The sequence below is a fragment of the Netta rufina genome (assembly GCF_964035555.1).
Source record: "Netta rufina genome assembly, chromosome: 3".
NCBI classification, from domain to species: domain Eukaryota; kingdom Metazoa; phylum Chordata; class Aves; order Anseriformes; family Anatidae; genus Netta; species Netta rufina.
Genome location: NC_140125.1, coordinates 20,061,031 through 20,085,675, shown reverse-complemented (window position 1 = coordinate 20,085,675; position 24,645 = coordinate 20,061,031). Strand labels below are relative to the sequence as shown.

Here is a 24,645-nt window from a genome sequence, read left to right as displayed (position 1 = left end):
TACTGAAAGAATACACAGCAAGGGAGTTTCAGGGTTTAGAGACTTGTTCTAGTCTGTCAGTGTAACCCAGTGAATGGTTAGGGGAGGTTTAAGGGTTTAATGCATAAACTTCTTTGTAGAACAGTAAATAATGGATGTAGGTATTTAGCATACAAAAAGCTGCTTTGGTTCCTTCCTTTTTGCCACATTGATTCTAGACTATAACCTAATAAAATGATATTTTCCTGGAATATCACAACCTGGACACTTACCTGTAATAGCCAGTGTTAGACAAGACAAAAAATAACCCTACATCATTAAAAAGACTACCGTGATATTTTTATTGAAGTCTTATACTGTGCCTAAGCATACAAGTAATGAAAAAGAGAGCAGCATGCATGTTTTCTACAGTATTTGATGATGTTGCAGGAAATTAAAGTCACTAGAACCACAAGTAAGACAAATGCCATCATAAGCAAGTTCCAAGAGAATATTTCAACTGAACTTCAAAGCAAGACCCACCCCCAAAAGCAATTTGTCACACAGCTCTATAGCATAAAAGAGTTTCAGTATAAGTTAGAGGTTAAGAGAAAATAACTCAAATTGCTCTGGACACTGGCAAAAGCTATATACCAACCACTGTCACTCAAGCTGAAGTAAACAATGGTTTTATAGAAAAACTTGCAAGATACTAGGTAACCTCATGCTATAGAATACAGCTGATCACCATGTAAGTCTTTCCACAGTGTTTTACCCATGAAAAATCTAAGGGACACAAGAAAAAAAATTGTCACAAGACACTGAGCAGCACAAAGTGTAAAACAAACTCTGCAGCTGATGTCAGATCACACAAGAACTTCTACCAAAAGAATAATCTCCCTCTCTTCAACTTTATACTCCCGACCCAAAAAAAATCCTGTTGTGAACACAGGAGCAAAAAAGGCTGGGGTGAGAGGGATGAGAAAGGCCTCCCTGTAATCGATAAAGTCATCTTGTATAAAGAAGTATAATACATTTGAAAAGCCTTTCTAGGCCTTGTGAAGCCTGACTATTGAAAAGCCTTTTCCTGGTTGCAGAAGGTTGCTGGGTCTCGGTGTTGTCTTCCTGCCCTGGGTAGATGAGGTTCACTGACTTCTCTGAGCAATAAGGTTTGTGTACGTGCACTCATCTCCTCCCATACCCATTCCATTTTTGGCTGAGACAAGAAGGGTTCTGGGAGCTTAAATCCTTCAATTTGATTAAGCATCGTTGTTGTTGTGTTGCTGCCCTGTCTGCTCTGCCATTCCAACGAAAGCAAGCACCCAGGAGAGGCAGTACACAAGTCCCACGGCAGTATCATCTGGGAGCACAGCACAACAGGTAGGAGCTGGACTTTTGGAAGTGTCCAGTTTCTGTTTAGGCACCTAATGAAATATTTTCAGGAATGCAGCCCTCAAATGCTTCCAGAGAACTTCACTAACGCGAAAGGCAGACTCCAAGGAAAGCCTTACCCCACCGCTTGAGAATGCTGCCATCCACCACAGGTCCTTGGCCCAATCTTCGCATGGAAGGACAGAGGAGGGAGGAAGCAGGTGAGCTCGATTCTCGGTTATTTCAGACATACAGTTGATTTTATTGCTGAATTTGTTCCAACACAAGCTTCTTTATTCAGCTCTGACTAAGCAGCTGTTACTACAGTGCACATACAAAAAAACTCCCTACAGCAGCACGGTGGAAGCTTCACTTCAGCCTGTGATGTCTGATCTTAATATAAGATGTCAAGGCATCACTGTCTGAGCCTGCTCAGCCTTTCAAAGACAAGGTTCAAAGTTGCATACAAGTGTTGAAAGGAAAGCAGAAAGACTCGGGTTAGCAATTCTGACAGTTCTCCCATTATTCCAAGAACATACACAAGAAACAAACTAGTACACGAACACTTGTCTCTCCAAAACAGCAATCTCTAGGTTTTGTGCTTCAGCAGTGTAGTCTGGAAAGACTAAAAGCTTGTGACAAAGTATAAAAAATTATTAAAGTTTAGAAATTCGTTATTCAATTACTGTCATTTTAAAAAAACTCATTTTTTTCTGAAGATGTCAGTGTTTCAGAACACACTTGCATATTACTGTTACCTAACATCCTTCAGCAACATGCACAAAACAATAATACAGGTGGCAGAGCACATCCAGTGCTGTTCCAATACTACCAGAAATGCTGGGAAACGGTACAAATTCGTTACAAAACAGTAATACTGACAGTTTTGCATATCTATTAAGTTTAGTGAGGTAATGTTGACAATTTAAAAACTCATGCCACTTCTGCACTGCTTGTTTTTATTGCTGAATTAAATATTAATACTGCGAATTTTTTTAAACACTGCACCCCAGCACACCTTAAGACCGTGTTTGATTTTGTAGTCGTCCCAAAGCTACTACCCAGCACAATGTCCAAATTCAATTAACACTTGTACAGCAAAACTCTACTTGTAGAAACTCGCATACCCCTGGAATTACCTCCCACAAGACAGTGAAAAGAACCTCGCATCCCGGCCAACAACTTGAGGTTCTCCTCACTGGTGCCTTTTCCATGAGTTGAACGAAAATAAATACTGCCACCAAAATAAAAATAAAAATCCCCCCCCCCCCGTTCTATTTCCTAGGTAACACTTTCATTTTCAACGTCCACGAGTTAATAAATAGTCCCATTCCTTTTTCCTTCCACTGGAGTGCAGGTAAAGTGCAGCGGGAAGCACCAAGGAAGCCCTCTCTCTGTCCAGCCTATGGCTTTGTTAGATGCGGAGCTGGTAGCCCACCTCGTTGAGCGTGGCCAGGTCTCCCTTCTTGTCCACCACCGCGGGCCTGTGGGCAAAGGAGGGAAGAGGGCGCTGCTCAACAACGGGCTGAACACTGCCACGCAGGAGCTGAGAGCACGTGCAGAACCAGGGACAATTTACTGCAAAAGTTTCCCAATTTTTACAAAATTACAAAGTCCTTTGTAATATTTTTTTAAATTACAAAGTCCTCACAGAAATCACAGCTAAAGCCTGAGCAGTAAAATGGCAAGTCAGTCATCCAGTGTTTTCCTCCAGCTCCTCAGACACCTGGTTTCCAGCCCTTAACACTTCCTCTTCCCCTCCCACGCCTCTCTCCTTCCTTCCCTCCCTTTAATTGAAGCGAGCCCAGATGGTTCTGCCTCCTCTGGTTATCCCAAAGCTGGGCAGTGTCACGCCAACACCCAGAGCACAACCGTGTTAAAACCTCAGTATCAGATGAAAAGGAAACAGATCTGACAAACACTTTCAGGGGCAGAGACTGCTGCAGGCCGCCATGTGACACTATTTCCCAACCCCGCCACCTCCAAACACCTTACTGAGGATGAAATGGAGCCGTGCCTGCTCCAGCAGGGGCTTTTCGCACGCTTTTCACTGGGCGATTTTTCCCAGCAGGCCCATCCCATTTCATTGTCGACAAGAAGCAGGCTGTAATAACAGCTTGCCATCAGCAGGTGAAGCCTCTCAAACGAACGCGTTATTCAGCCCCTGCCAGCTCGTGCTAGAGCAAAAAAAACACTTCTCCCCTCCCCTCCCCTGCATGCTCTAAAAAGCTGTAATTACAGCATGCAAATAAGAGATTCATGAAGAAACCAAACGAACGCAGCATCAATAAGCATGGCTGATGTTCAGCTCAGAGTCAGCCTCAAGCCCATCAGCCTTACCCAGAGTCCTTCCCTCTGTGCGTGACACAAAGGCCTCTTGCTGCAGCTAGGTTCCCAAGGATGCATCGATACACAGCAGAAAACACCCAGTTTCCCCTCTCGTCTTTCCCCTCAGCTGAGATTTATCACTGTGCACCCATTTTTTTGCAGAGGCAGATTTGCAGAGGCAGGACTAGTGTAGAAATATGACTGGGAATTATTTTATTACTTATAAAATAGCATTTTGGTGCTAATTGTATATAAGCTACTGCAAATTTTAAATTTTAATTGGATGGCTCCTTTCCTCATTTCCCTAATGGAGGGGGGGGAGGTGTCTCATGACCATGCCCAAACTTCAGCAAAGCTCCATAAATCTGCCTTTGGGTCCTGTTTCCCCCTCAAGACACGGGGCATTCCACAGCAGCCCTCTGAGAACCCCAGAGGTGATCCCATCCCTCCAAAAGCAGCAAGGAGGTGAAGGAGGAGCAGGGCCTGCCACGACTATAATTATCCAGGTGCTATACAAGGAGGTCGGGTTGTGCTGATGACGTCCAAAGCCCAGCATCGTGGACCTAGTATGAATTCAGGAGTAAAAATAAAAGGCTGCTGCTAAAGTATCTCCAAGTTATCTTTAGCAAGCTAGCCTAACGTCTTTGTTAGCCACTTGAAAATAAATAAATAAGTGCTGAGGCAGGAGCCTGCGAGCCTATTTAAAAAGCAATGATGGCAAATATGTGCCTGATCTGGGTTACGTGTGGGCTTTCACAGCTGTCAGCCTCCTGGCACGACGCAGCGTGGCTCAAACCCGACTTCCCAATGTAAGGTATGGGCGGCAGGCTGCATCGCTGGCGGCCGTACAAGGCCCGTGGCCTGGAGGCTCACTTTTCTCCATGTAGAGGCATTGCGTGAGCCTAGCCCATCCTTCAGCACCCGGTGAAAAGCTGAAGCTGCGACGCACGAAGGAAGTGGTCTGGTTTTTCAACTGATTATAAGCGAAGGAATACAACGGGAGCAGTATTTCTGCTTCGGCAAGAAAAGGCTCGCTTGTTCCAGTCCCTGTCTGTCGGTCCTCAGTGACAACCCCTCCGTCAGCAGCACAGCCCGATAACAACGCTCATCCTGGGGAATCCAGCTTGGCAGAGGGACGCTGACAGCAGGGCGCCCACCACCACCAGGAGATGTTCTCCTAGAGGTCTTCTCCTCTTTCTAATGCCTACATCTGAACGCCCTTAAACAGGATCAAACTACGTGCCTCTCTGTAAGGCTCTCCTGCACCCCAAACTAGGTTCATTTCTCCCAAGAGTGCACTAAGAGCTAGAAAAAAGAAGGTGAAAGCCCCACTTGTACTGTCACAGCCCTCCAACACCCTGCAGAGCTGAACCAGAGGTCAGCAGGGCCTCCGAGGAGGCACTGCACAGAGGGGCTGTTACAGAAACACCGGGACGCCAGCACTCCTGGCTTCTGGAGCCTCTCAGGCAACCAATATGCCTGGTACAGCTTTCCTATGTGTGTCAGTGAGCGTGCCTCGAGCTCTGTGCTGTACAATAACGCATCGTTGCCTTCAGCCTGTGCCCCACGAGTGGTGGCAGCAGCATTGGTGCAGCAATACTCACGATTTGTCCCTCCGGCACGCTCGTCTCTGCGGGCTGGTGGCTTGCCTGCGGCGAGGGGACAACGACTTCCCCCGGGACCGCTCTTTCGCTGGAGAATGGGCACTTGAGGGTTTCAGAATCTGCGGGAGATGGGGGAGGGAAGGAAGATGCGCTCAATGAAGGCAATGATTCACTAAAGAAAAAAAATGAAAAATCAAAGGGCCTCAGACAGTAGGGTGGATGGCACACAAAGAGCCCTCAGTCCCCTGGGGTTTATGCAAACCCTGCCCCAGGTTAAGAGGAGCTCAATGCAGTTATCACGTGGTAGCTGTGCCAGGGCCCCTTGCAAGAATTGGTTGGTGTCAGCAACTCAGTCCCCACTTAAATGTTAAAAAATTAAAAAAAAAAAAAGACATCACAGCTGGGCCCTCTACCAGAAGCACTAAAATCAGCCTGTGACAGCCACCTCCAGGAGCTCTTGGGGTCAGACACGTACAAGAGGTGGAGGCTGGGGGTCACCACACGCCTCTCACCCTGCTGAGCTACTCGGCGGGGCAGGAGAGGTGGCAGCGGGACACAGGGGCTGCTGCCAAACGGGCAGAGGGCTGCCAGCCACGAGCCAGCAGGGCAGGGGCCGGGAACCCAGAATAACTCGGAGGCCGTGCCACATACCTCTCGGCGAGAGCCAGCCCCATACTTAGCAGCACACCTGCTCGGCTCCCGCTGCCAGCAGAAGGCTGGAAAGGCACCAAATCCCCACTCGTCATGGCTGCGGCCAGCTTCTGCCCCGCGCCAGAGGCACGCTCAGGGACACCCCTCATCCCAAAGGGCAGCCAAACCCCACAGCCCCATCTCCCCGCCTTTCTCCAGGCTCTTCAGTCCAACCAGCTGGTGGGGAAGCTCCATCCTGCCAGGGGTTTGCTCCCCTCCTGCCTTTTGAGCCCCCCGGGGAGCACGACCGACCTTGTGGGACTGCACAGCCACCTCTGGGACACGGTATCCCAGAGGCGAGGACCTACCTTCATTCTCATATCCCTGGCAAACTTCTCCAGCTCCTTCCTGACTTCTGTGCGCATCATTTTGGAGACGTTAAGGACCAGCTGCTTCCACTCGATGGGCTGAAAGCTGTGCGGCTCGTGCGGGACGTACAGTCCGATCTTCACCTTTTTGACCGAATGCAAGTACTTTTTATAGGAGTCTTCAAATTCAAAGATGAGGTCGCTCAGAGTTCGGTACGTCAGAGGTTTGTCCATCAGATCGGAACGTCTGCTCATGCCCAGCGAGCCGTACCGGCCATTGCAGTAAATCCCAAGCACCACGTGATGAAAATAGTTCCCTGAGAAGTGGGTTTTAAAGCTGATGGGGAATCGCTCCACGGAGGGCTGCCCGTTCGTCAGGTATCTGGCGTGCGCCGAGTCAAGGCACCAACGGGGTTGAGAAGCGAGCACAGAGTTACAGCTGGGAGAGACCCAGCAGCGGTGACCACAGGGCCCCCCGCCTGCTGATAAGCACAAATTTACACTCACTGTGCCCCAGAAATAATTGATGCTGCCCAAAGCCCCTTTCAGCACTCGGAGAATAGGATGCAACTGTTCAGGCTGGAAAGGGCCTGACTCAGCCATGCTTGGGGGGAAGAGAGAACAAAACAACAACAGTACCAGCATTCATTTCAGCGTGCTGGATCAGAGACCATCCTCCCAGATCCTTGGGAACTCCTTTATGTGACACCAATACCAAACTCCTCTGTTCCCCAAAGGGAACATCCCTCCCTTTTATGTCGGAGCTCGGTATGACTCAGGCTGTTTACTTATCCTCATTTTCACACATCCCTGCAGCCTTTAAGCAGCACAAAGAGCTCAGAATCCTTTCTGGGGTTGCATTTCTGGCTTGGAGTCTACAGGCTGGCCTTCAGTCTGGCAACTCCGTGTGCAAGACCGGCTTTTGCACTCGTGACATATTGCTGAAATGATGGAGAAGAAAGCTCCCAGCTTGATAATTATTTTCTCCAAATAAGCACAGATAAACGGCCAGGAGCAAACATTTCTGAAAAGCAAGATTTGTCCCTGGATTGCTGGCCGGCCATTTCACAGGCACCACGTGAAGTGGCCAGGGGCCAAGCCCTGTAACAGCGATGTGTGATCTCAGGCGGGAGCTACGCGCCCGTCCAGGTGGTTTCCTCGGGATGCTGGCGAGGGGAAGAGGAGCGAGATTCCCTCAGGCACGTGGCCGTGCGTCAGCGCCTACGCTGTGTGTGGCTCCCCGCTGCTAATCCCGGACAGCTGACGCTCACCCCAAGGCCTCCCAGTCCCCAGGGACAGCAGGTGCCTTTCCCTCCCTCAGCGGAGACCCCACCAACCCACGCTGGGTCTGACGATGAAATACAGCCGCAGGGTAATTCAGCAGCGCCACTGAGATGCCATCGGGACAGCCTGAAGGATGGAGGACTAGTGTCGGTCCCCACTGGAGCTGCCTGGTATGGAGATCTCCAGCACCCCCACCTCCCTTGTGCCCCAAAAGCTCTTTAACAGGAATGAAACAAGAGCCACTGAATGAGCTCCACTGAATCTGAAGTCAAAGGCAAGGAGATCACCTTTGTCCAAGGCCAAAAAAAAAAAAAAAAGAATAACTTAACTGCACCAACAGGGAACAAAACCTCCCTTGTGTCTTCGGCGGTCTCACTGGATCTTTGCAGGACTACCTTCACCAAACAAAGCAAATTTTAAGTACACCACAAGGTCAGGATCAGGCCCAGCGCTACCCTAACAACTGCAAAACTCATCCCAGTCACCTCGCCTGAAGGGTCACCTCGCCCCAGGCCTTCCAAGGAGCATCCTGCATGCATCAAAGCCACGTTAGAGTAATTTTTGTCCTACAGACAGATTCCTACGGAAGCCCATTGTATTTATCAATCCGTGTGACTGAAAAAGCAGTATCTTTTATTAACACCTATGAAGCTTTCAAACATCGCCACTATTTTTCCCCTTCATTATGAAAGGGTTTTTTTCTCTCTGCTCCCCGAGCGCCTTTCTATTAAGCCCACACAAAGCTTTCGTGGCCACCTGCCACACATACACACTTCCGCCACGAGGTCTTGGAGGAGTTGCAATTTAATCTCATTAAATACTAGGTAGGAGTAAAAGACTCTTTTGAGGCTGGAAATTACCCACCATCAAACAACCCAGCAACAACTGCTGTGGAAATTAACCTTTAGGTACAGGTTGCTTCTGCCGAGCGACTACTTAATGAGAGTCCCCACCCGAGATGAAATACACAGCACACGGGCTGGAAAGGCACGTCAGATCTTCCCCTCCATCCATCTATCATTGTTATTTCTTTCCCTTTCTGCTCTGCCCGAGTAGAGCTGTATTGTGGCAAACAAAAGGCAAGGACACGCCGATGCCACAGCCGTCATCGCATTTCTGAGCCGGGACTGCAACTGCGGGACTGAGTTGGGGAGTACTGGATGTGCCACAGCGCCGACACAACACACGGGGAGAGGGCAGCGAAAACCTCGGTGCCCTCCAGATCCCAGGCCCTGCTGTGAATCCCAGGGCCCAGCCCGCTAGGCCACACAGCCCAAAAGTGGCACTGAGGACACTGATCCCCTCAGAGATGACCAGGAGGGACCTTCTCAGAGGAATGAGCTCTGCTCGCACACCCCCAGAGGCTGGCTGGGCGTTTGGCTCCAAGCAGCGAGGGCAGAGCTTGGCCTGAAGCACACAGCGTGCCCGGGGGCGAGGCCGCTGGCATTACCCAGCATGGCTCTGGTAACACGCAGGATCTTTCCTCATGCCGGCTCGGGGCTTTGAACGTGGACATTTCTGGAGACAGGCCCTAGCAGCTGACAGGGCTGACATGCTGGCAGCTGCCTTCTGTGGGAGCTGGGCTCGGGCTGCTCGCTGCCAGCGGCCTCCCACAGCCATGAGGAAACGCAGCCAGCACAGCAGGGGGACACGGGGCAAGGGCGCCAGCCCTTCAAGAGGAGCAAGTGTCACAGCACCACGAGACACCAACGTCAGAGGTGCTCAGGCCCCAAAAGCAGGCCAGGGGAGCCGGGCCGCTGACTGGACATGGTGCTCCATGGCACTTGGACACAGACTGGCGGAGACACCCAGGGGACACAGGCATGGGGAGCAGCCCTGAGAGCTTGTCCTTCGAGCTCTGAACAAGGGGAAAAAAGTCAGTAAGTCAGTGCAAAGTGGTGTTGCAGAGCCCCCAGCATCTCAAAACAAATTGGTATATTTAATTCCTTTTTCAGAAAGAAGGGCCAACATGGATGGGTCGATCAGACCTGCCAGCCAGCACCGATGCCCTAAGGCGTGTAAGCGCCCAGCTCTCCCAGTAGCCAGGCTCACAAGTGCTGCAGGAACACCAAGCATCACTCCTGACGCTCACTGGGGATGCAGGTAGCTGTCCCCACTACAATTTCCACTCTGCATCGCAAACCAGAGGTGAAAACAGACATTCTGATTAATCTGGTATTGACCAGATGAATCCGCATTGTGCCGCTAATCAGTGCTTGAAATCCTCCCTATTTAACTTGGACAAGATGATGTTGTAGTGCTGCGTGTCTTACAGAGCCCACCCAGTAGGACCTTTTCACTCAACTTCGGTTAAAATGAGCACAGAAAACCTCAGGGTTTCTGGTCCCCACCTCTCGTGGTGCTCCCTGAACTTGGGAAGGGTGAGAGGACCCCAGGCCCTTGCAGGCCGCCCCGTAAGGCGCTCCACACACCCTTCAGAGGACAAGAGGTGAAAGGAGGCAGCTGTATTTAGGCTTGCAACACCAAAGCTGCTAGCTTAGAGTGAGGAGGTTGAACAGGAAGAAAGCAAACATCACACTTCACACATCAGATATGGCTTCAGCAAGCAGAGAGGAGCTGTTTCTGAGAACAGCTAAGCAACTGCTAGCAACGTCAGAGGGCATCCAACCGCCAGAGGCAAGCACCCAGGGAAGCTTCACAGCACATCCTGGAGCCAGACAGCATTTTTCACAAGCTCCAGCAGCGCTGAGATCCCAGGTTTGGGACTGCTGATGGCAAGGCAGGGCGCTACACCAAGCCCACATCTGGATGGGATGAGCTACCAGAGGGACAGCAGCTACTCAGCAGGACTCTCCTGGTCCATATTTCAGTTCGTGAGCAGGTCGAGCTATAGACAAGCTGGCAGGAAGCAAAGAGAGGACATCAATATTCCAGCCATCCTGCAGTGACCGCAGAAAAACTCTGCCCCTTCCCGAAGGGGCTCACGCCTAGCCCAGGAATTTGCCTGCTGGGCAGGAAGAACAGGATGGGCCCAGGACTCCAGCAGCAATAAACATCACCCACTGATTAAATGTGCAGAAGGCCTAGTGCAGAAGCTATTAAATTATCTCTCCTCCTGAGACACTTCTGCTCTCCCCTTCCTCATTTAATGATGTTACTGGGCAGGGGGAGGTCTAATAAATACACTTTACGGGTCTGACTGTTACCTCGCACGAACCAGGACAGGTGCACAGCAGTCAATGGGAGCGACTTATATTCATCTGTCACAGACAGCACTGCAAGATCCCCTGAGGAGCTGTGCTTCCCTCTTACCCCCTGATATTTTGTTCTCTGCGTTTTAATAAAGAATACGGCACAGATAAAATTCCCCTGGCACCTTTCGGTTTACTACTCCCTTTCTTGAGCACAAGTAGTTTCGATCAGTGCTCGTAATGGATGCGGCGAACGCATCATTACCCGGCTGATTTACAGCCCAACCGAGAAAATACCCTGGGGATGGCAGCAGGAGGAATGCCTCTGGTTAGGCGCTGATGAGCAGGCCACGGAAGCAGCAGGATATGGAGCCAGTTCAGCCACGCAGAGCAGAGCAGGAGATCCGTGCAGAGGGCTGCAATCAATGTCATACCGTAGGATCTGTGTGAGGTTTTGGTAACCTCACAGCAGCTGCTCCCTCGGTGTGTGCAGGCAGGGTCGCCCGGTATTTAACTCACTGCCAGATAAAAATGCTTCAAGATCCAGCGCGAAGGCAATTATGCAAAACTTAATTCTGTAGCAAGAGGGATTACCCAAGTGTTTTATAAGAAGTCGGGCTGCAGAGGCCAATTGTAGGAGCCAGCAAGCTGCTCAATTAAAGTGACATCTTGCTAAGCTGCTCTGTACGAGGCGGCCTTTGAATGAAGGCTCACGCCGAGGGCCCACCCAACCCGGCTTTGCTCTTCCCAGTATCCAAGCAACACAGCAAAGCCTGCCAGCACACAAATTGCAAGCGGAACCTTATTTCTGGGGACAGAGAAGGGAGCCAGAGGTTACCACACACGCACAGGGATGCTCAGCTCAGGCACATGCAATGGCCTTGGCTGCCCAACCTCAGAAAGCAAGTCACAGCTGCTGGCCTCACCGTGTCCGCATCTGGAGGCTGATGCTGAAGATCAAAATCTCATGGCTAAGAAAGGAAAAAAAAAAAAAAAACTAGCTGAACATCATGCTGTTACAAAGATAACCACCCCAGCAGGTGGCCCCTGTTCCTACACAGCAGGCTTCCAAGACAGCAAAGTAGTCACGGGAAAAGACAAGCCTGTCCCATTCTCTCCCCTTCCTAAGGCTTCTCAGGAGGTAATCTCAATTAAAAGTTCTCCATAAACATTTTTGAAAGTACTGTGCAGAAAAAATTATTCATCCAAAGCTTAAAAAAAAAAAATCAAAAGAAATTTCAGACACCACTAAATAGTATAATCCAGAACCTTCAACTATTTTGCCCCCCAAAAAATCCTGAAGTCAGGCTTGAGACAGGCAGAAGAAAACCTTTCCTGAGAAAGCTTTTTTTTTTCCCCAAATAAAAATAAAATGGTCAAAACTTATTAAACCAACCAGAGTACTCTTAGGTTAAAGGTCATCTGTAGGCAGCAAATTTCAGGGGGAAGCTCTCAGAAAGCTCCTCACAAGCCCCAGCAGCTGCCCCCTCACATCAGCCAACACAGGGCACTACGCACAGGCTCTGCTGGTTTCTGCTGCCACGAGAGGGGGCAGCAGCAGCAAGCAAAACACAGCAGAGACATTCGAGGAGCCGTTCTGCTTTTGAGTTTATTTTGGATTGGGTTTTCTTTGTCTTAAATCAAACTTGATCAGCTGCTGTGAGGCATATCCAGTAGAAAACTATTCCTGTCGTCCTGCCTCGTCCTTCTCTGGTGTTTTGGGATGATGCAAGTTAGTTTATTTACCAGTAAGAGCACAAAAGGATTAAGAAGCAAGCCCATCTCTAAATAGAAAGCGTTCTTTTCTGGATTTGAGTATGAAATAAGCATTTAAGCTTTACCTTAATGCAATGGTTAATTATACTATGCACTTTCCTGCACTAAGTACAACTGCAGAGAAAAAAATCACAACACGACTTTGCTATTACAAATGTAGCGCAGAACCTACAATTTGTCAGGTGTTAACAAGCTCCAACAATAGCTGGCAAAATAAAATAAAAGACCAAAGAAGAAAGCAAGGATTGCACAGACAGCTGCTTATCTGGGCGCTTTGGGTCAGCTCCTGACATTATGCAGATTACCCGGGCAGAAGGCAAAGTGGGGATAACGCCAGCTGACCCTTCTGAACCGTGCACGCAGCCTCTGAGCTCCTCCCGACACACCTAGGCACCTCAGCAACGTGTTGGTCAATCCCATGGAAAGTCTCTGAGCTGCTTGCACTCACCTGTGGCTGTGAGCATCTCAAACATCATCCAGGGAGGGCAATACGTTCAACAGTGCTGCAGGGGAAAAAGCCACAGACACACAAAAGGATACATCCCCAGGATAACCGCTTCAAGGCATTTGATAGGTAGGGACTCCCTGGTCATTTCTCTTGCTGTCTCCATTAACCTGGTGCAGAAACAAGAGGGTTTTAGTCTTTTCAGTTGGAACAAAGGATTCTCTTGTACTCTGAGAGCTAGACACCTCCATTTTTCATCTCAGCAAGTGCTGGTGAACTTGATTCTCCTCTTCAGCGATTGCCAGAGCCCTCTTAATTTCTGCAGGATGACTGAAAAAATAAACGGGTGTTTGGTATCCCAGCGCCTTCCATGCCTCTGCAGATGGGTTGGAGAAATGCAGCTCTCGCTGCCTCTCCCAGCAAGGCCCTGAGCATCGCTCTGGACTGCGACACAAAGCCCTGCTGAGCTGCAAGATGGCAATCATGTAAGCTCCCACAGCATGACCAAATTTAGCTGAGTTCTCAAAATATGCAGCTCTCTTCTGTTAAAAAAAAAAAAAAAAAAAGAGGATATAGGAATTTTGTGATATCCCTTGAAAGCTACAAATGCCCATTTGAGCTAATGCCTATAGGTGCAGGCAGGAATTTAATGTATTTTTATCCAAGCCTGCTGTGCAGAAAGCTCTGTCAGCACAGGCATTTCAAGCTGAGTTACCATCTTGCCGCTCCTCTCCTCTCACGCAGGATTTCCTACAGGAATGCAGCAAACTATGCATCCCCAAGATCTTGGCAAGTCCACAGAATTTAGTGGAATCTGGACTCTGTCTCTGGAGCAGCCTCATCTGACGGGGACAGCACTGTGACGAGAAGCAAGCGATCTGATCTCAGCTGAGGTCAGAGCGATACTGCACCATCAACAACAAGGTACCCTACCCTATTCTGCCAGCAGATCCACAAATCCTGCAGAGTTTTTAAAAAATTACAGGAAGGAGACAAAGAGAGGTAAAATATTCAGCAAAAAAAAGCCCAAAGGACGACTTCTATTTTGAAGCCTCCTCTAACCATATCCTTTCCCTGAGGAGAGCTTTTCGTAGAGATCCCGGCTCTCGAGGAAACACGACATTAAAAGATAGAAATATTTGTACTAGAGAAGATGACTAATGGCTCAAGATGCATATTTTCATCTGTTTTCCCCCTTCCCAACGCACACATCCCATGCATTTCAAACCCCACACGCAGCGCGAGCGGCGGCGCAGCCCCCAGTGTTATTACTGCCTGTCACAGTGATTCCGCACCCAATTCATCCGAGCTGGAAATTATCTCTTCATTTGTAAACAGCTGCTCTTTACACTCTGCCTGCCACACAGAAGACGAATTAGAGCCAGTCTGCCTCCTACATGCCCACCATCAGTGAGAAAAGCCCCACCACTGGAGCAAGCAGCAGCAGCCCCGGTGAGGGCACACCAAGGGGCTCCTCAGAGCTGGCCGGGCAGAAGCTGCTGCAGAGCCTCCTCCCCGCCAGCACCAGAAGTGTGTGCAGCACAGGATGCATCCACAAACAAGGCGATCCACTCAATTTCCAAACCTCTTTCCCTGCTCACACTGGGCTTGGAGTAACCGCGGCATCACGGCAAGCAGCATCAGGTCTCCCAGCGCCCACCTGCACGAGCTCGCTGCTGCCATGAAGCCAAGGTGCTGTCAGCGTGGATAAAACAGCAGCGACTTCACAGCCAGGGAGGGAGCCTTCAAAGTAATCGGCCTAAGCGAGCAGCCAAATTAGTACCAACTCATCTGTCGCAGCGACACTCCCGGTATTTAAATACTCAGTTGTATTTAACATGGGCTCTGTCTGCGCTGGGTTTTGAAGTACAGCTTTGTGAGATGCTCCGTGGTTATTAAGGCAGATTTAAATTGAACACGAGAGGCATTTTGCTTGCTTAGAAGTCCTACTGATGTACAGCAGCCGCTCCCTCTGAGGCCAGCAGCAGCTCTCCTTGACTTTACATCGCATCACAGGGTAATTGGAACTTGGAAGGGACCGCAGGAGGCCCTCCTGTCCAGCATCCAAGCATAAGGAAGCAGGAATCACAGCCGTCCCTGGAAGGAGGGACTGGAAGGGAAGGCCAGGGCCCATGGGTCACCCTCCTCAGCCCCCTGCAGCTGCCCAGATCTGGCCACGGCACCCCGCAGCTCTCCTAACTCAGGGGCTCAACCAGCCTCGCTCCGGGGACCATGCCATGGAGCAAGAGGTGCTCAGTGCTGATGGAGCACAGAAACAGAGCTGGCTGGGGGCTAAGCTGAGCCCTGAGGACTTGTGCATCCAGCCACCCCACCCTTGCACACCCCCACAAGCCCTGCACGTACTCCGGAGTCCCGGGGAACACCCAGCAAACACTTTTTTCCTTCATGTTTCCAACACAGGCCACGGAGGTTATTTGCATGACCCAGTTCAATAACCACCGAGAGCCTTCCTGCTGCTCCTAACAAGCTCAAGTCGAACCACAGCCTCAGAAACTGCATTTGCATCAGGACCAGGGCCTTCAGAGCATCCCTAAGCCACCGAGGTAGCATAAGCCAAATCTAAATCACTCCTCGCCGATAATTTTCCAACCTACTTTTAACTGGCTTCTCAAAGGCTTGCAAAGCTCCCACTAAATCTATCCTATACTTAACCTCACATCTAAGAAGGTCCCCTCGTGTTCAAACTAAATCTTTATTTTCGCAATTTAAATCAGAAGCTATTTCTGCTATCCACAGCGGGCAGGAGACCATTTATTATCTCTCCTCTTGCAACACACATTTGTGTATGCAGAAGGCTGTAATCTGCCCTCTCTGCAAACATAGGAAAAAACAGGGTTTGGTTTTGTTTTAAATAAACCCCTCTCCCCCTCAAGCTTTCCCACAGGTCACGTTTTCTAGGCCTGGGGCAATGTTTGTTGCTTTTTTCCCTTTTAGACTCTCTTCAACTGACTCGCACACGACCCTTCACCTGAGCTCACCACACCAGTGCAAACACTGTCTACCTTCTGAATCCAGCTTTGCAAGTATTTTTGCAACCAAACCAGCATGCTGTTAACTCCCAGTCCACCTCTCTTGCTCTCCAAAGCCTAATTCCACCTTGCAAAGCCTCGTCCAGCTTGGGCCACAAAGCACAGGAGTAAACAGCCATATCTGTGCCATTAATGAAAGAAAACCATTGAACTGGGATAGATACTGCAAACCTCAACTGCTCTGCTAGACCAGGAACGAGATGTTGGTTAGTAACACTTTCCAGGCCCAGCTTTTCACCAGGCTGAGTCCTTACGTCCCAAGAGTTTCATTTAGACTGGATGTCTCGGCCTTATCTGGAGGCTGCCAAAGGCCAGACTGAAGCGAAGAGTTATCCCTTCCACACAACAGCTCCGATGCTCTCACAGAGGGGAACTATCAGAAACAAACCACGTCAGATTAAATTCACATTGCTTGTTACTTACCACCTTGTTACGTTCCAGACACTTGATTATTTGCTCGAGCATTTCTCCCAAAATTGCAGATAAATTGGAAGTTCCTAGACCTCCTTCCCACCCACACCCCTTTTCTTCCCTCCTCCAAGGAGGCTGCTACCTTTGCCGTCCTGCTTCCAACGTAAGCATCCATCCTGCCCACATTCTCCACCTGAAGCAGAAATGGTTTGGAGGCTGCTTGTCAGCTAAGTCACCTGGAACTAACTCCATTGCACCCGGCTCACTTCAACAATGACTCATTACAAGTGCTCTCTGCCTTGGCTTCACCTGATTTCACTCCTGAATTGTTACCACACTCGGGTATCAATTGTGACCAGAAAGGCTACATATACGTGTTAATGAAGGAAGGGAAAAAAGAATAAATGAAACAGCATCAGGCTCTTAGATTGCTTTTCTGAGCAGGGTTTGTTTGTGGGATTTGTATTTAAGTCCTTCCAGTCATCTGAACAGGTTCCACATTACTGCTCCATCTCACCTGATGGGTAGCTGGGAACTAACACAATGATGTTGCATGAGGCCCATGAAAGCTCCCTCTCCTTAATTTTTCAGAGGCTCCTGGCAGCTTTATTCTTCCCAAACGAAGCAAAAAGAGATGTGAAACCTCCAGGTTCCAGGCTGCAATTCCTCAAATTCCTCCTCCACACGCTGCCCTTTGCCTGCCCCATAGGAAAGCACACATCACAAAGCCTCTGCCAAGGACAGTGTCACGGGTCAGGAGACCTGCGTGCTCTCCTAGCAAAGCACTCCTGCACCTGCAAACCTTTTGTGCAGGTACAGCAAACCCAGGCAAGCCGAGATGCTAGCCTAGATGCCAGCTGATAGCTAACCAACTTTTTCCCAGGAGATTTTTAATACTGAGTTATGTCAAGCTCGTGTCACCTAATGCTGCGAGTTCCTTAATGCTCTGAGTTCCTATAAGCAGTTTATGCTCTCCTTCCTAAGCCCAGCCACGCATCTTTATTTGCATGCACGATGCCAACGCTGACAGTAAATCTCCATAATATCTAGCCCGCCCTCCATAACAGAAATTCTCATTAATATGCTTCAGGAAACTTTCGCATGAATTCATAAATATTAATCGTTTCCACCTAGTGTTCAACTTCTTTGTGTCCAGCTTTCGGGAAGACAGGCTGCCAAAGGCCTTGTAACACTGTCACTAGCCCGAGCCTTCGTAACATGAAACAAACACGCTTCGCACCCATAAATCACGGCTCTGGGAACAGCCTCAACTTCTAGGAGTCGGTGGGAGCCAACAGCATGCAGCACCTTGCCAGATCAACTTGCAAACACAAGCTTTGCTTTGCCAGCAGGCTCCTGCATTAGCTCACCAGCAAGCAAGGGATCCTGCACGCCAGGGGCGATGCACAGCAAGAGGAGAGCTTGGCACCGGGTTTGGAGGGACACCAGCAATCCCAGTGTGGCTCTCCCCATATCTGAGGCAAGAAACAGCGCTCCTGCCTCCCACCCCATGCATCTCCTGCCCCTCAGCAGCGAGCAAGGCCACTCACACCACAGCAGCCTCCTCAAAGCACCGCTTGTTGCCTCAGCACAAGGGGCCCGTTGTTACCGCGCTGGAAGTCACGAAGCATCTTCCAGACGAGCTCCTCCAGCGTACGGCATGTCCACCAGGCGCCAGCTGAGGACAAAGGAAGCAGCCCAGAGACACAGCTCAGGGCTCCTGTGAAACAGAACAAGCCTCCCAGGAGGAAAAAAAAATAAAAATCTTGTAGGTATGGGTGATTGTTGAACTCTGATGAAAACTGGCCTGGCAGCAGGTGAACCAATTGCCTAGGACAACTGCAGGAGGAAATACCTGCAGCTGGAGCAAACCAACACAGGGTTAGGACCTAATGCTGTGCGAGTCCAACATACACCAAATAGGGGCGAATATGGGCAGCAAACAGCCAGCAGCCAGCCCTAGGAGGCTGGCCATTTCCAGTGACGCTAGCTGTAGCTCTCCAGAAGCCCCATCACCACTAACTAGGTTGCTCAGAAGCAAGACAACAAGGAGAGAAGCCAAATACAAAGTGCCCAAGCCACAAACAATAAAGGCAGGTAAGCAGAGGAAATGAAACCACTTAGAAGGGGATCCAAAGCCATGATTACATCCCCAGCTGGGAGCACCACTGGTTCACTTTCAGCAAAAAGCACTGTCCTCATAAACCAGACTTTCATCAAGCCCAACACAGAAAACATGGGCCTTTCAAGCAGTGAGCTCACTCTCATCCTCCACTTCCTTGTGAAAAAGTAATGAGACGAATTTGAACATGAATGACCAACCTGAAAATTGGTTTAAGCTTGTATAAAGCCCTCAATTTATTCAAAGCACAGGGTTTCCTCTAAACTAGTTCCACCAGTACAGTAAAATTGCATAGAGAAAGGAAGTGGTAAAAATTGCTGTCAGCAAGATGAAAACCTCAAGTCTAGAGCTATGATGGGAACTGGAATTTATAGCAAGGGACCATTAAATTAGTGACAGACAGCTCGGGAGAGCTAGACGGGCCAGCCCACAGAAGTCAATACATTCTGCTTATCTAAATTTTGCCCTAACTAAAAGCACAATGTTGTCAATATCACTTCCCACCCTAATCTGCCAACTTACTGAGTCTTCTTAAAGAGCTGTCAGAATTACGGTTCTTACATGTAAGGGATCCCAACTCCCTGTTGTCACGCTCCCTGTGCACATGTTCACATTCGTATTGCACAATTCCGTGTCACCCAGAGCAGGAGTCAGCCAGATGGAAGGAATGGCACGAGGAGCAGCAAGACCACGACTTGAACTATTCCTTGTGATCCTCCAGGGGAAGCGACTGAGCCCAAGACAATGCCAAGATTTCTGCAGTATTTTGCACAGTTGATCTCTTCTTACCATCAGTAAAGGGCATTGTAGTGCAATCAGAACATCAGGACTTGCACTTTTCCCATAAAAACAGTACAGTACCCCCAAAACAACACCGACAAGCAAGAATTGAGTTTTTCGAACTCTGTACACTCAAGCTTTGCAGCTCCCACATCGCTGCTGAGTGACGTGCAAAGCCTGGGCTGCGCCAGGCAGCCTGCCACAACACCACAATGCCAGCCAACTGCCCTCCATGCTTATGGGGAGTAGGACAGTAGGCCACTTCCAGAGACACTTACCCACTTAGAGGTCTGCTTTTCCTAATCTCGAAGAACTGAGTTCCCGTGTGATTGTATCTGTGTTTTGTCTGTTAAAGGAAAGCAACTTGAACAGCCAAAAAAATAAAATGACACATCTGATATGACACATCTGGCATCGGTGTGTTATGACTTCTCTTTTCCTCCAGCTCCCACTCACGACTGGGTTACATCAGAGCTTGACAAAATTCCCCCCTTCAGGGGAGAGAAGGCATTTGTAGTCTACTCGAACCAATCAACACCACTCACTGTTTCAAAGAGCTGGCTTCCTTCCTAAGTTTTTAACTCAGCCGCGCAGCTCACGCGGGACCTGCAAACAAGCAGCACGGCAGATACAGCCATTTACATCTGGAAATATAAAGCATTCCCTAAAACATACAGGGCACTTAAAATGGAAATGTCCAGCTAAATGCAAACCAGGAACATAAGTTACTGCTACGAGCACGTAAGTTCATCATAAAGGATGCCAGAAAACAGCCACCCGCCAGCTAAAGCTCAGCACCGCTCGGCTAGAAATGCAAGCTGATGTGCAGCAGTACCAAGAGCAGCCTCTCCTCTGCTCTTCGAGCAAAGCTGTTCAAGCAGCAACACAATAAATCAGAAACTGGTCTGTCCAACACAAACAACACCCCCTTAAAAAAATAAAACAAAACCCAAATCGCACCAGCCACTTGTTTTCGCTAGGCTGTTTTTCCAGCTGAATCAGATCCCCAGCACAGCCACAAGAACACTCACGCCAGCAAAATCACAGCGCTGATACCAGGGCAGAAAGGGGTGACTCCGTGCAGACAAAGGCTGCCTGGCAAGGGGTGAGTAGCACAGCTGCTGGCTGTGTGACCGTGGTCTAAATAAAGCTCCAGCTTGCATCAGGATGTTCAGAACTGGCCCCGGTTGGAGCTCGGCGCTCCCCAGAAATAAGGCTTTCCTCCCTCCTGCCTTCAAAGCCCCATTCGGGAGGCCCTTCCCCAGAGCGCTCCGAACAAAGCACACAGCCTCTTTTAGCCACAAAGGAAGCCAAGACCCCGTTCCCCAGCACCCTTTGAAGCTCTTTTGAACACAGACCCAAACCCAACGCCTAAGGCTCGTCTCTGCTCCACAGCAGAGCACAGGATTTCAAAACCGCTGGAAAACAACAACGATTTGTTGGGCTCCGCATGACACGGCCTCCCCTCTGGCACAGCCCTGCTCCTCCCCACCACAAACACACCCCAAATCCCTCACCCTGCAACACTGCAGGGCTGCAGAGCAGAGCCTGGCCCTACAGCAGCCGCTCCCCACAGCGCAGCTGGCCCCAGCCTCCTCCCCGCTGCGGCTCCAGCCCCTGACGGGGCTTTGATCCCCACTGCTGCCTGCCCTGCTATTTTCGGATGCTCTTCCAGCTGCCACCCATATCCTTTCCTAATCTTTACCAGGACCTCACATTCGTTCCTCAGCTCCGCCGCTTCCCCCACACGCACATCGCCACAGCCACGCACTGCTTCAGGGCCTCCCTCCCGCTGCCCCTGCCTTCCTGTGGCTCAGGACCGCATCAGAAAGGGACCGAAAGCAGGGCCTGTGGGGAGGATTCCTTCATTAGTGCCCTGAGTGACAGGCAAGGCTGCCCACCCCTGGGCTCCAGAGAGCAGACGGTCCTGAGCAAGCAGGCAGGCCTCAGAGAGCCCTTCAGGACCGTCAGGGCTGAGGGAGAAAGGGTTTGCCACAACCCTGCCCCCCCATCATCCCTTTATGAAGAGATGCCATACTATTTCTCCAGGCATCATGATCTGATCATAACATCCTCATACACCAACTACAAAACGAGCATTTCTGTTCTCACCAGTATCACCACAGCAAAATTCTTCAGTATCATTTAAAGTTAATTACGCAGCCCACAGGATTGCTGTGACAAGCTCCGGGCTGCGGGTACCACCAGAAATCTTCAGCTGTGCCGAGATAAGTCCTTTTACCCCAAATGATCCCAAGCCCGAGTGCTTCAGTAAACCCCGTTAATTCACGAGGCCCAAGCCAGCCTTCTCCCCAGAGGCTGTATCAAAGTATCAAGAAGGATACTGCAGCATCTTCATGTAGGTCTGTATTGCCTGGAGCCATTCCGGGATCGACATGGAGAGCTTGTAGTTTGGCACCGGCGGCACCGAGGGCTGGACAAACGAAAAAATAAAATAAATAGAAATAAAGAGGTTAGACAGCCACCGCTCCCCGTGGAGAGGATGAGCGATTTGCTCTGACAGAGGCAGGCGCTTCACGCGATACCACGCGGCGGCACAGATGGCTCCAGCCCAAAGTGAACTCAGGCATCGGGCAAAACCATCCCACTTGTGACAGCAAATGCCTGTGCACCGGGGCGAGCCTCGTCCCTGCTGCAGCAAGGGGACCCCATCACAGCTGCCAGCGATGTCCCTCCAACACCTCCCTAGAGGGACAGGCAGATTAGGGCAGGAGGCAAATGGTTTACATTTTTCCTCCCCCCTCTCTAGCTTAGGGCGTTTCAGAGGAGCAGAGTCCCAGGGCTGCCTTTGTCATCATCCCTCACCCGAGGATTCATTTCAAGCCTAATCTTTGTTTTCCTCTAGCAGGAGATAAAGATAAGAGGAGACAAGGATCCTGGGCTGTGTAACTTTCCATCTGCTGCTTATCGACAGCCCGCTTGCTGGGCAGGGGTCGCGGGGTACCTTGGAGACCACCTGGGACCCAGATATTTAATGATATTACGACACTTAAAGATATAAACTGGCACCATAATGGGATTTTTCAAAAATCCCCTAAGACATCTGCTTGTGCCTAAGCACCATAAGAAGCCTGGCACTCAATCCATATTTAATCCCCATAGCTACGTGGCTCCTCAGCCTGCAACCACGCAAGAAAGGGACAGCTCTTTGTCATAATCCCCCTTATTTTAAGGGGGTGCCTGCAAAAAAAAGGGGTCAGCACGTGCCAAAACAGGCAGTGGTGCATGAGGGGGAAAGCCCTGCTAAAAGTTAACACAATTCTTACAAACGCAATCAAGGGAACGGTTTGCTTAAATATTAATGCCAACCCAAATTGAGAAAGCAGTGCCCATGGCAGGCACGACACAACACACGGAGGGAAGCACACAACCCACGTGGGGCCACGACACCACCACAGCCACAGCTCAGCCCCACGCTGCTCCAGGAACAGGGCAGATCAGCCCTAAGGGTTATAAAGCAAAACATCACAGCTCTAAAGGCACTCCAAGCCAACGATTACAGACAAAAAAAGCGAGGCTGAACAGTCTGGAGCTGTCTCTGTTACACACTTTCCCATCCAGGCTCCCACCTCCACTACGAGCAAGGGATTTTGTGCGTTTGTTGTTTTGGGGGAGCGAGCATCCGTCCCCCCAAGGAGATCACAAGCCAGCATTCAGCTAGTTACTCCAGTCAAATTGTAAACAGGCCTCAGTAAGGGAAGAAAATAGAGATTCTTACACTGCTGGCATACAGAAACGTATTTTAAATGGAAGATAGACAGATGGCCAGGTCTGCAGCGTGCTGTTATCACCCTCAGCACCATGAGAGAGACACGGCAGCGTGCGCAGACGGGCCTGCAGTCACTCCAAGCGTAAGTTACGGGTAAGGCTCATTGACGTCCCTTAATCCCAATTTCCATGCATAAGCTCTTCATTAGAGGCAATTTCTCAGTTTCACAAGCTCCTTCCAGCCCCAATGCCTTTGGTTTGGGTGAATTATTTGCCCGTCACTCTTGGCACTAAGGCAGAGCTGTACTACACACACCAGGCACAGCCCAAGTTTCAGGAGTGCAAGTAGTTAAATAAAGTGAATTAAAGTTTCCAGATGTAGCAACTCCTGGGCTTTTTCCCCATCCTATGGCCATGGAGAGCCCCAGGCCAGGCAAAACCCTGCTGGGGTTGTCACACTGCAGGAGGCTTTGTTGCCTTGCATTGCCCAGCAAGTCCTCAGGAGCCCCGAGGTGCTGCACCGAGAGCAACTCCCTGCTGCACACTGACAGCACCGGGCTGGTGGCACGCTGCCTGCTGCTCAGCGCCTCCTAACACACAGGTATTTTGGGTGCAGCCTCAGCACAGACCCCAGGCACCCAAAAACCAGCACAGTGAAGCTATGCACAAGAGATGCAGGGCGATGCTGGCACAGCTCGGACACGAGGGGGTACACATCCCAGCACACAGCAGGATGACCGAAATGCCAGCACAGCACTGCAGGGCGTGCATCAACCCAGCAAGGGAAATTCAGAGACTGATGGAAGACCCTGACCCTGTGACTTCTAAGCCGTGATGCCTCCGGAGACAGCAGAGCTACCGCAGAGCGTGAGGCCGATGTAAACATCACAGCGGGGCTGGAGAGCATCCCGTGGATGGGAACACTCTTGTGTGGGCAGTGAAACTGCTCCAACCCCTCCATGCCTCGCTAGTGAGCAGGACGGCATCTGCCTGCTGTGCTCCAGGTCCTGCGCTACCTGGCAGCGTGAAGCCGGCAGAGCAGAGCCCCCAGAGGCTCAACTCACCGCAATTAACCCCCAGGGTAATTAAGGCCGGAGCAGCACCGCAGCCACGGAGCGAGCAGATTCCCGCAGCCACCACTCGCCCCGCTCCCAGCCAGACCCCCCCCCCTTCTCCTCCACCGCCCCGAGGCCGGCTAATGAGCGCTAATTAACCCCGGGGACGGCTTGGGGGGGGGTGCCCTTACCCGGGCCAGCCTGGCGGCGCTGCGGATGGCCGCGGCCACGGCGCTGCCGTCGGGGTGCACCCGCTCCACGTGGCCCCACATGCGCTCCCACGTCTGCCCGTCCAGCGGGAAGCCGCTGCGGTTGACGAGGAACAGCACGCCGCCCTCCCGCGACGCCTCCTCCTCCTCCGAGCCGCCGCTGCCGCTGCCACCGCCGCCCTCCGCCCGCGGCTGTGCGCTCCGGGAACGGCCCCCGCCCGCCGCCGCCGCTGCAGCCGGGGCCGCCCGGCGTCGCCCTCCTCCTCCTCCTCCTCCTCCTCCGCCCGCCGTGCCCGTCATGGAGCCGCGGCCATGCCCCGCAGCGGCCCCACCGGCCGCCGCCCCCCGGCCCGCTGCTGCTGCCGCGGCCGCC

At 50.8% G+C, this 24,645-nt stretch overlaps 1 protein-coding gene across 1 annotated transcript; it reads right to left on the bottom strand.

Moving 5' to 3' along the window:
• Positions 1 to 333: 333 nt before the first annotated feature.
• VASH2 (vasohibin 2) lies at positions 334 to 24,572 on the bottom strand (the record flags this gene model as incomplete). The annotated part of the gene is made up of 7 exons (XM_084283676.1): positions 334 to 2,813; positions 5,262 to 5,380; positions 6,260 to 6,641; positions 13,012 to 13,086; positions 19,558 to 19,614; positions 21,625 to 21,713; positions 24,255 to 24,572. The coding sequence occupies 7 exons, from the start codon at positions 24,570 to 24,572 to the stop codon at positions 2,744 to 2,746; spliced, it is 1,110 nt and encodes a 369-aa protein (XP_084139802.1). The 3' UTR covers positions 334 to 2,743.
• Positions 24,573 to 24,645: the final 73 nt, after the last annotated feature.